Here is a 12,442-nt window from a genome sequence, read left to right on the forward strand (position 1 = left end):
AAGTACCCAAAGTCAGGACAGTCAACCACTATTCCTTGGTGCTTTTACAGGTGTGTAATTACATGGGACAAATTAATTGAAACCCATTAATGCAAGACCCTTGGGACTCCAGCTGGACTCAAGATGAGCATTCCAGATGGAGAAGGTCATTAATTTGTCCTTCAGGGACCCCAGCATCAGTCTAGTAATTACTGTAATAATACCCTCCTAGCCTATTGCAGGCTGCTAGTTCCTGGAGCAGGAGGACATGGCATTGTCTGGTACAAGGCACGGGCCTGGGATTTTTTAAAAATCCTAGCAGCAGCTGATTCTCCCTAGAAGCTCAGGAAATTTAATAAAGGTTTACAGGAAGCTGTTTCCTCAAGGCAATTTGAGACTCACAAAAGGGCTCTTCTTTTTTCTTTTCTTTTCTTTCTTTTCTTTTCTTTTCAAGGACATGGAATCCTCAGTAGTGCAAGTTTATCTTTTGATCTGTTCCTTATCAGAGCACAGACATAATTTGCCAATTATATCTCACTGCTATAAAGGAGAGAGAGCATTTCAGTGAATTTCAGCCTGATCATATCTTCCTAATTTTATATGGAAAGGATTGCTACAGATTTCATGTAATGCGACAACCAGCTGCAAGAAATCTTACCCTGTGGTGTGTTAAACATGGCAAAGAATGTGTAACACTCAGGTCTTAAAGCTAGGAAATCATATAAGCATTTACCAATTTAGCAGCAGGTGTCTGAGGCAGGTATGGAAGCCCAAGCACTTTTTTTCAACAACTGATCACTTCTCTCTAGTTCCTTTATGACTGTAGCTTCTTTCTTGTCATTTGCCAATATCATGCGTACTCCCTTTCCTTGTCTGAGTCCTTCTACTGTCTAGTCCCCTAGTAAATGGCAACATCAGGAACTGCCAGGCCTAGAATCAGTTGTTGCGCCCCAAATGGCAACATAGTTGAGGCATCTCATTGGCAAAGTGGGTGGAATAAGCGCTAGAATTACTCTACCTACCCAGACTGGCCATTAGTTCACCATTATCTGGAAGGACTGTAAGAACTTCTTGGTAGGGCTGGGTCTTTGGACAACTCCAATAACTGGCACTTGTTAAGGTCTAGCACTGACATGTGCGACACACATTTGATGAAAGGAGCATATATTGTACATTTGTTTGTCTCTAAGGTGCTCTTGGACACAAATCTAACTTTTCTACTACTACCTTCTGAAACATTATCATGTGTAACAGAGGGAGAAGATGAACAGTGATAAGGATTCCACTGTGACTCCAAACATCCCCACCTCTCCGCATGTCATATTACATTTCCCTGTGACTTACACCCTATGTTAGTGGGTCACCAAACCTCCAGAGAGATCACAAAACCTTATTTTGATCACACTTTGGAAAATGCATTTACTATTTAAGCTAGGAGAGAAAAAAAGGATCAAAGAGGCACAGCTCATCCTGAGCTAGCAAATGTTCAATGCTTTCTAAAAACACATGTCTAAATGATGGACTGAAGATGAAACTCAAATACTTTGGCCACCTCATGAGAAGGAAGGACTCCCTGGAGAAGAGCCTAATGCTGGGAGTGACTGAGGACAAAAGAAGAAGGGGACGACAGAGAATGAGGTGGCTGGATGGAGTCACTGAAGCAGTAGGGGCAAACTTAAATGGACTCCAGGGAATGGTAGAGGACAGGAAGACCTGGAGGATCATTGTCCATGGGGTCGCGATGGGTCGGACACGACTTCGCACCTAACAACAACAAAATGATGGACTGAGTTACAGAATGGATGTTGGGTTAAGGACTATCTAGATTCAGCCTATGGTTTAACCATTTTCCCTATTAATGGACAACCTATAGTACATCCTAGCTGCTATTATTTTTACTGTGAGCACAAGAGAGTAAAACAGGCAGTACTTCATGCTAAACAAAATCCAAAGATCTTTGCAGGCACTACCAAAAGGGCTGTAAGGCTGATACCATCAACAATACAACACAAAAGAGAGGGCTGCAGGCCAGACTGCAACATGAAATAAATGCAGCTGAAAGACAACATACAAATAACGTTCGTGTGGTTTACAGTGCAATCCTAAACACAGTTACAATCTTCTAAAACCATGATTTCAATGGGTTTAGAAAAATATAAGACTACTTAGGACTTCACTGTTATTTATGCCTCAACAGATACCCCAGATTTGCTACATGTGTTAGGATCTGGGGCACACATTTTGGGGTTATCACCAATGACTCATAATGACACCCAATTCACATGTGCCAAGATCCCTGATGCTGCACCTTCGTTGGAACTTCAGAAGCTGTAGACCCAATGTGATTATTGGTAGAGGAGTGCAAAATAATAACAGTAATATTCAGGTAAATTGAATATTCATGAATCCCAATACTGGTATGGTATTCAGCGTCAGTAATATGCAGGAATGCCAAATTTTCCCGGGACCATTATATTCAATAGTCCGCATAGGTTATAATGGAGAATCAATCTGGGGGGATGTTATGGAGGTAGAGACACCAAATTTGCAGCATAGCTGCTGGTGCCTCTCCTCAGAAAACTCCCCAAGTTTCAAAAAGATTGGATCAGGGGTCCAGTTCTATGAGGCTTCAAAGAAGGTGCCCCATTCTGCACTGTTTCCAATGAAGAAAAGGCACTTAAAATTTAAAGGGAACATGGTCCCTTTAAAAATTAAATGCTTTTGAAAGCTGCGGCAGTGGTGTGAGATTGAACTTTGAAAGTATTTAAATGGCTCACAGTCCACTGAAATGCCTTCTCCAAATGGAGAATTCACTCTGAAGGCATTTAAAGGAATGTTCTCTTGTGGTTATCCGGCTGTGTTGAAAAATCCCAAAAATATCCATTCTGGGTAGCCAGAAAAATAGGGGGGGAGAGAAATCTGGCTGAATTAATACTCTAGAATACTGATAGGGTATTGTTTGGGTAATTTTTCAGTTTTGGATCAGCCAAATACACACCCCTAATTATTGGTTTGCATAGATTGTGGTGGGCAGAAATTTATACAGGGGTTAGGTTGTTACAATGAGTGTTTTTGCAAGGTTGGTAGTATCTAATGTAGTAGATTTGCTGAATACTAGGAAACAGGAAGTTATACCTTTGCAGATACATCGGATATTTATTAAATTAAAAAATGCAAAACAGTAATGCCTGAAAAGTGCCATGAACAAAATCTAAATTTATTATTCTACAGTACATCAAAGCTCCCTGTGTCCTGAAAGAAATACACTGATTTGTGTCTTTGCATGTGGAAAAGTACTGGATTTGGGTTAGGCTAAGAAAATTACATTTTTCTCCTCCTATTCTCAGTTTCTCACCACATGTAAAAGTTCATGTGATGAATTTTAATGCTAAGCCAAGCATAAAGTTATAATGTTATACAGCATAAAACTGACCTAGAGCACTTGAAAAAGAAAATTCTATATATGCAAGATGGAACTGGATTTACGACATAAAACCCTGGTATGGAGTACTCAGTAACCTTATGGAATTCTAACTTCAGCAGACTAGCACTTAACTGTAGATCTATTTCATGAAACACCCAAAATCCTTTCTCAAATGACATGAGACTCAGATGTCCGTTGTGGAAACAAGGTGTTTGTGTAACTATAATTTGGGAGAATGCCCTACTCTTCCTACAAGGATAATATGTCACCATCATCCTTTTAAGAGCCAAAGTGACAGCTTCAACTGATACAAGAGAAATATATCAGGTGTGCTTCCCCTACCAAGGATACTATTCCTCCTACTTTGAATCAGGACCTGTAAAAAAACATTAAACTAAACGGCTTTTCTTCATCATCAGTCATATGACAATTATTATGATCAAGGTTCTGATACCAATACTGTGATGACATGTAGGAGTAATGCGGCCTGAGAAATGTATCCATCACAGGTATTTTAGTTATATCATAGTTAAATGGGTGCCTTTAACAAAAAAAAAGGCTTAGTAAACCCACTGGGAAGTGCAAACCACAGTTATGGTATATTTCAGGTCTTCATCTTGTTTGTCTGCTGACTCCAGTAGAGGCTAAATTGCTTTATGAAATCTATGATACTGCTATGATACCTGTAATTACACAAGGAGTGTGCAGCTTGAACCTGAAAAAGGAAAGCTCTCATCCATGGTCCCATTGGGATGATACCATCATAAAGACAAGTCATGGCTTGATTTAGAGCCCAACACTGTCTTATGTTGTTGTTTGAATATCCCAAATGTAGTATGTATGCTATCATTTAAATATTACATACAAATAACTTAATTGGTATAAGTATAGATATGGAAAAAACTTTGTATTTTATATTAAATATATATATACTATTTCCTCAAGCAATCTGGACAAATAGTAACTACAAAAAATTAGAAAAGCTGTCTCAAAGTGCTACCGATGACAGATTAGAGGTACACTATATTTTCTTCAATGCCTCCATTTTCCGACCCTTGTTGCATGTCACAAGACAGATTTTTCATCACAACATCTGAAGGCTGAAGTGGCTGAATACTGCCCTGATATGATGACCTTGGGCACTGGCTCAACACTGCATTCAGACCTATAACATAAACAAGGACAGATTAAAAACTGTAGCTTATCACATATGCACATTACTTGAACATAGCTAGGAAGAATGAAGGAATCAATAGTCATTAAAACCAACCCACTTTGTGAACAAAAAAAAATTACTTTTCATATTCAGGTTCTGGGAAAGGCATAAATATCTGTATTTGGGAGTATCTGGGTCCACTGATATGGTTTTGGGATTCAGGTTTGTGGGGTTTTTTTCTCCCTTGGATTCTGGAATTATTCACATCCAGTTTTTTCTCTATTGTGTACTTAAGAGAGGGGCAGAAATGGCTATTTTTTCTTACCAAATGACACAAAATTTTGGGGGAATCAAATTAGACAGAAGGCTGGAATGATATGGGCCACTGAACAAGGTACCCCCTATCCACCTTACTTGCTTCCATTGTTTCCTAGCTGGGGGTGGAAGAGTAGGATTTTTAAAAAGCCAATAGCCAAATGCAATGGAGAAGCCACTGGCCAAAATCCTCCAAATGTAAATAGAACCAACAAGGCCAATGTCAGGCCAGAGTATCACAGCAGACTAGTGAACCAATGAGGTGCCAGAACCAATATCAAACTGAGTATCAAAACAAGCCAATCTTTACTTTAAAAAATACTTTCACCTTCCCTAAACTGTTATTAAAACCTAACCTGAAATTTTCTTTGGAACCTTCTACAACAATTTGTTTTTGAAGGGTAACACCAAAACTCCACAAAACCACTTTCCTCCAAACAGCATAACATAGCACAAATCCTTAAAAAACTAGAAACAGAAAAAATGCAAAGCAATTTTAAAACTAGCCAATGGAACAGCACAAAACACAACCAAGGAAAGCTTTTTATCTGTTTTGTATTTTCATTTGCCTCATTTTCCTTGTTGGTGTTTGCTTGGTCTGTTCTTTTATGTCATTTATATACTATTTTAAAGCAACTAATGCATGACTGATCATGCATTTTATAAGTAACTAGCAAGAAAGCCCACTGCAACCAGGAATGTAATAGGCGCTAGGATCCAGGGGACACCGGCAGGCGCAGATCTCTCTCTCTCTCTCAGGAGGAGCCATAGGAGGTAACCTGGGCTCCTTTGTAGCAGGGAAGCAAGGGTCCTTTGCAATTGGGGGCTCATTTGCAGTTTGTCTCTGTCTCTCTGTCTCTCTCTCCCTCGCAGCAGGAGCCATAGCAGGTAATGGGGTCGTTTGCAGTTTGGCAGGACTCTCTGTGTCTCTGTGTCTCTCTCAGGCATCTGAGAGCAAAGTGGCTAGAGTACAGGGAAGGAGGATGCGAGGTGGAGAGAGAGGGCCAATCATGGTGCAGCCCTATTCCATCTCGTACAGCCAGGTGCTCTCCACCCCCAGGGCTGTTTCACAAATATTAAGAGGACTAATGAATAAGGATAATTCTATTGGATTTCAGCTCAGGAAAAAGCCAACTGCAGTTTCATCCCCAGTCAACTAAACCCATGTTAGAAACTGGGACTCAAAATATTACTCAATTTCCCAGTGACAAGTAAGTGACATAATTACTGAGAAATAATAAATGTACTCTTTTAAAGACACATAGTACCACATTTTGTGCTAGGTTCTAGAAAGCTTTGATGTGGTCATTGTGAGTTGCCTGCCACAACAGAAGCTGGGGGGGGGGGAGAAGTCCCAAGGCCTAGGGATGGGTGAAGATTCCTAGTCAGATGGGAAAGGCAGGCTTGACCAGTAGAACTTAAAGGTTTGGTTCAGACACAAGCACAAACCAAGGATTATTTTAACTATGGTTAGTTTCTGAAACCAGGACCCAGTTCACCGATAATTACCTACATCTTAGATTGCCTCCAGAAATGCTGGTTTCCTCACTTTTGCTCTGGCCAGATACTTGTGTAGGTGATGCAATGACATCACCAAAGAACAAATCAGGATGTCTTTCTTCCTTTGATTACCATCATAGATCAGCCAGTGATAACATAATCAACAGAGATGGCAATGCATAAAAGAAAATATGTACAACCAAGATGTCTATATTTGTGTGCCATGCTAAACTACAGTTAAGGCTAAAGGTGGTTAATTAACTTTGGATGTTGAATTGACAGACCCGAACATCTTAATTTGTGGAGGGATCCATGTTCAGAATAACTGTACTAGATCCAGTTAGTTTCATTAAACCATGGTTCATGTTCATGCCTGAACTGAACCAAAGAGAAAAATTCGCTAGAATTCAGTTTTAAACATTAAATATTAGGGAGCAGATATTAACAATGCAAGAGAGATTGCTGTCACATTGCAACTTCATGTTTAGGCTTGTCATGATAGCCGGAGTGAATAATTTGTGCATTTCCTAAAACGAAATATTCTTAGAATTTCTGACATCACCTTGATATTTGGCCACTTGGCTTCTGGGTGTCAGAGCCGAGTTGACAATGAAATCTGTATTGGCTGAGTCCTTGTGGCTGTTCAGATCTTCAGTGTAACTGCCTGTTAAAAAATGACAAAGCTGCTTTTAATTGATCGATAAGAGACCTTTTCCTCTAACAAACATGTCATGGAATATTGGGGTTCTTAATTGTGGACAATTACAACCCGCCACGAGCTGGTATCAGGAGTGGCAGAAAATAAAAACTGAATTAATACTAATAACAACCAAGGAAGAGGTCATAATAAAATAAATTAAAAAATTAATAGGGTGGGTCTAGGAGGGCTTCAGTAAGAGCCTCTTGTGGCGCAGAGTGGTAAGGCAGCCGTCTGAAAGCTTTGCCCATGAGGCTGGGAGTTGGATCCCAGCAGCCGGCTCAAGGTTGACTCAGCCTTCCATCCTTCCGAGGTTGGTAAAATGAGTACCCAGCTTGCTGGGGGGTAAACGGTAATGACTGGGGAAGGCACTGGCAAACCACCCCGTATTGAGTCTGCCATGAAAACGCTAGAGGGCGTCACCCCAAGGGTCAGATACGACTCGGTGCTTGCACAGGGGATACCTTTACCTTTAGGAGGGCTTCTAAAATTAAAATGGTGATATTGGTGAAGATTTTTATTTTATTTCAAGTTGTCCCAATAGTTACTCAAATCAATCACTATGAAATGGCAAAAATAGTAAATCATATTATGATTAATACTCTATGGACAAAGAAGTGACCAAGGGTGCACTTACTGTTACAGAAAGCTAAATGTGGAAAACTAATAACCTCAAACCTTGCAGTTTTGTAAATTATGTTAGCACAGCTAAGACCACAATGCCAGGTATGTTTAGATGGAACAATATTTTCTTATGTCTAGGAGATGAGTAGAAAGAGTAAAAAATTATATACAACAATATCTCTAAAGGCAAAATCTCAGTTTATAGAAGGCATTTAGGTGAACACTGAGGGAAAGAATGAGAAGAATATTCCACTTTTTCTCACATGGTTTTTTCTTCCCTTAAGGTCAGACATGTTCTAAAATGAATAATCACTCCCTATCTCCTCAGTAATACAAGGCTACAAAATGCATGACATGACTTCATGACATCACTGCTTCCCTTCTGCCAGCTGTGAAAGCCAACTGGGGGGGGGGGGGGGGATGGAGAAATACATACATGTCAAATTATGTGTCAAATTATGACACTATCAAAAAGATGAAGGTTCACTAATGACCACAAGCCTTCTTCCTTGTGTAGAATTTCTTTCTTTCTTATCTTTCTATACTGCCCTGCCTTACAGCTCAGGGTGGTTAACATAGAACATAGGGGTAAAGGTAAAGGTATCCCCTGTGCAAGCACTGAGTCATGTTTAACCCTTGGGGTGATGCCCTATAGCGTTTTCATGGCAGACTTAATACAGGGTGGTTTGCCAGTGCCTTCCCCAGTCATTACTGTTTACCCCCCAGCAAGCTGGGTACTCATTTTACCAACCTCGGAAGGATGGAAGGCTGAGTCAACCTTGAGCTGGCTGCTGGGATCGAACTCCCAGCCTCATGGGCAGAGCTTTCAGACTGCATGTCTGCTGCCTTACCACTCTGTGCCACAACAGGCTCTTCAACATAGGGATAATACAGTGCAATTCATAACATCATGTAAGCAACAATAACAGTGGCTTCTATAACTCAGGATAGCAAGTACTATAACATTTCCTATGACAACATTAACTTTCTGACTGTAGTTCCATAGGTTTGGGATTCAGTACATGGGTAGGAGTTTTTCAGGGTGGGGCCACAGTTGATGCTTTTGGTTCTGTCCGCCTCAACCAAATGCCTAGTGGAAGAGTTCCATTTTAGAGGCCCTGTAGAACAGTGGAAGTTCAAGCAGGGCTCTGATCTCTTTACCATGTGGGGGCCAGTACAGAGAAAGTTCTGGCCCTCATTGTGGTCCAACGTGCTTCTTTGGGGCCAAGGATCACCAGACAGTTGGAAGTGGTGGAGTGTAGAGCTATTTGGGAGAGGGGGTGAGGCAGTCTCCCAGGTACACTGGGCGCAGACCATATATGGCCTTAAAGGTGATTACCAAAACCTTAAGTCTGATCCAGAATTTAACTGGGAACCAGGGCACTTGTTGGAGAGCAGGCCAGATATGGGACCTCCATGGTGTTCCTGTGAGGACCCTGGTTGCTGCATTCTGGACCAGTTGTAGTTTCCAGAACAAGGTTAAGGTAAGCAAGCATAAAGCGAGTGTAGAGGTGTAGAGGTGACTGGTGTAGAGGTGACTGGAGCATGGTTCACTGTAGCCAGGTGATCTGGGGCCAAGTAGGGCACTAGTAGTTTGGCTTGGTGTAGATGGTAAAAAGCCAGCTATGCTACTCTTGTGACCCGTGCCTCCATAAAGAGGGAGGCATTGAGAAACACACCCAGGTTCCTGGAAGAGTGAGCTATTGATAGCCACACCACATCCAGGTTTGGCAGATGCACTTTCTTGCTTGGACCCTTCCTGCCCAGCCATAGGGCCACAATTTGAGACAATGATATTATACCTCATGGAAAATTAGAAATATCTACATACAATGTTGGGAGAGTGCACTTAACATACATGTCTAAAAATTTGCAACTAAAATTCTTTGGATTACAGAAAATTTAATTAATATCTGTACTGTACAGTCTGCATCAAGCCAAGTATAAGATCTCATTTCACTTTGTTCTTCCTTTGGAATCTGTGAACTTCTGAAGGAGAGATTAAGCAACAGATCCGTGGAGAAGTTCTATTTTACTTATCAGCTGTTAAAATCTTAACCCTATGAAACAGATTCCAGAAAGAGCCCCCTTTAATTAATATGTAGGTTGTGCATTTCAGGGTATTTAAGACATTAGGGTGTTAAAATTAGTGCTATACTATTTGTCTGCAAAACAAAATAAATGTTTACCTAAAACAGTTCAGAGGACAGGGTCATTGAGTATGGTCCTACATTCCCCTTCAATAAATTAATGTCGATATAAATGAATACATCTAAGCAAGAATACATGAATATATGTAAGCAAGCTGTTGTGTTCTGCATCATTTAGGATAAATTTCTTCCCTTCCATTCCTTAGTCTTTCAGCTGAAAATATGAGATGCAATGGCCAACCCCAACATGCCACAGAAAGGGACTAAAGCCAAACGTTCTTCCCAAAGAGAAGAGGAGGTTAATTTTTGTATAGTGCCAAGTGCATCAGGCCAAGCATTAGATCTCATTTCAGCTTTAATTACCTATCAGTCCATAGCAGCCTGGCTACTTAGAAAGCGTGCAGTCAGTGAAGTGTTTAAGTATAATTCTGAACACAAAAGACAAGACAAAAAAAAGCCTTAGCCATAGCTGTTTTCCATTAGCTTTAAACAGCAGCACTTCAGCAATTAAAATAATTAGTTTTGCAAATTACTTGTCATTAACTGTTACATGAGATAAACATTTACATAAACTTCATCACTGCTGCATGGGAGGGAAAAACTTAAGTTGGCACAAGTTCTGTGTGCACCTCCAATCAGGCCCAAACCTGTATCACCCCAGCAAGACTTCAAGCTTCCTTAACTTGCCACTCCGCTTAATGGGCAGTTACAATCTCAAGTTACAACCATGTTCAAGAGAGTGGGGAAAAGTCCAGTTCATAAGATAACACTGCAGTTCAAAGGCATTCCCACAGAAAACAATTTTGTCAAAAAGGGTGCAAATGTAAAGTATAAAATCTAGACTGTGCATTTTAGTTTATCAATCAATCAATTAATTAATTAATATACCGCCCTCCCTGAAGGCTCAGGGTGGTTTACATGAAACAACAAAATAGTACAGGAAACATTCAAATAACTGTAAGGTGGTAACAACAATAATAACATTTACATAATAACAGTAACAGCAATAACATTAAAGGAAGGTGAAACTGCAAGAGCCTTAGCTCAGCTCGTACTGAGATCCAGGGGTTAAGTGGATTTGTTAACAGTCATGGTAGGAGGGGAGGGCTTCAGACGACTTTGCTTAAGCCATTCCATCACTGCTTCGAGGCAGCTGGCTAATGTTTCAGGGGGAGAGTCAGGGTGGCCATCCATCAGGAGGAAGAGCTGGGTGTCATCAGCATATTGGTGGCAACCCAGCCAATCTGAATCAAAGGTAGGGTTGCCAGCATCCAGGTGGGACCTGGGGATCTCTTGGAATGACAGCTCATCTCCAGATGACAGAGATCGGCTCCCCTGGAAACAATGGATGCTGTGGATGGTGGACTCTATGGCAAAGTAATCCTCTGATGTCCCTGCCTTCTCCAAGTTCCATCCCCAAATCTCTGGCCTTTAAAATCCTGTCCCCTGGCAATCCTAATCAAAGATCTACTGGAAATACAGCTAACTTGCTTTCCACTTGTAATGTCTTTTCCTACTGATCATTGCCAGCACTTTATTCATGGTAGTCACAGAACATCTCCTAACTACAGAGTCCTCCTGGGGACGCCTAGAGAGGGTCAGAGATACTAAATGTCTTAGATGTATATTCTCTGAACTGTGGCTTTGCAGAGCCCCGAGGACTGCATACAGATGCTTCGGAGTCTTCATGATATTGCTTAGAAAGCCTAGGGAAAAAGACTCAATTATATTCTGGTGCATCTAAATTCAAAACCATAGCTTTCATGTTGCACGCTTTGAAGCAAATATTTCATAACCTCCCAGACAACAGTGCACTTTTCCCAGCACTGCATGATGAGCTGTTAACCAGTCCAACATGTGCACCTTCTGTGAAATGCAATAGGTTGCACACTCATCAGAAGAAACCGATTCAATAAAACCTGCATTGTATCTTCCCCAAGGATTGCCATGGCAACACTACTCTAAACAACATATGATCTAAAAGAAGTTTTGGCAGCCTTCAGAATTCTGATTTTTCTAGGGCCTTTTTTTAAAGGTGCAGGTTGAAATATGAGGACATCACAAACCACTTTATCTCACACCAGACCAGTGGCTCATGTAGCCAAGTCTCTGAATGGTACCAGCTCTTCATCAATCTCTCAGTCCTTCCACTGAATCCCTTTTTAGCTGGAGATGCAATGCATTGAATGTGGACTTGATACAAACAAGGCATCATGCTTCATCAGTCAGCTGTGCCCTTTCCAGCAAGAAAGTACCATATGGAAGGCACTATACTGGAAAGTACCTGGATTTGGCAAATACCTAAAGGCAGGACCAAAAGCACTAGAAAAAGTTCAGATTCAATATCAAGAAAGCATAAATTCATGACTGCTATTTGAATGAAGAAGAGCAAGCCCACAGGCTGCCTCACAAAAGCACGATGCATCCTATAGAATGACACAGTCACAGCCTGCAAGAGGAACAAGGAGGCCTTCTGTCACCATGCTTTCAACACAAATCATGGAAGGAGGACATGGTGAAGAAAGTGTACTGAAGTGTTTGGGGAAACAAAAGAACAAAGACTTTCAACATAAAAGATTTTATCCACTATGAAAAGC

The 12,442-nt window shown here is 40.9% G+C and overlaps 1 protein-coding gene across 5 annotated transcripts in view; it reads right to left on the reverse strand.

Moving 5' to 3' along the window:
- Positions 1-3,115: 3,115 nt before the first annotated feature.
- The window catches only part of ARHGEF28 (Rho guanine nucleotide exchange factor 28), a 160,777-nt gene continuing 151,450 nt past the window's right edge, over positions 3,116-12,442 (reverse strand). For all 5 annotated transcript variants that reach the window (XM_077347418.1, XM_077347417.1, XM_077347419.1 and 2 more), the window contains 2 exons: positions 6,937-7,038; positions 3,116-4,568 (listed from right to left, as the gene is read on the reverse strand). In XM_077347418.1, the coding sequence (XP_077203533.1) occupies positions 4,414-4,568; positions 6,937-7,038 (257 nt within the window). In that variant the 3' untranslated portion in view covers positions 3,116-4,413. The remainder of the gene's footprint in view (positions 4,569-6,936; positions 7,039-12,442) is intronic.

Source organism: Paroedura picta, chromosome 7 (genome assembly GCF_049243985.1).
Source record: "Paroedura picta isolate Pp20150507F chromosome 7, Ppicta_v3.0, whole genome shotgun sequence".
In the NCBI taxonomy this organism is placed as follows: Eukaryota; Metazoa; Chordata; class Lepidosauria; order Squamata; family Gekkonidae; genus Paroedura; species Paroedura picta.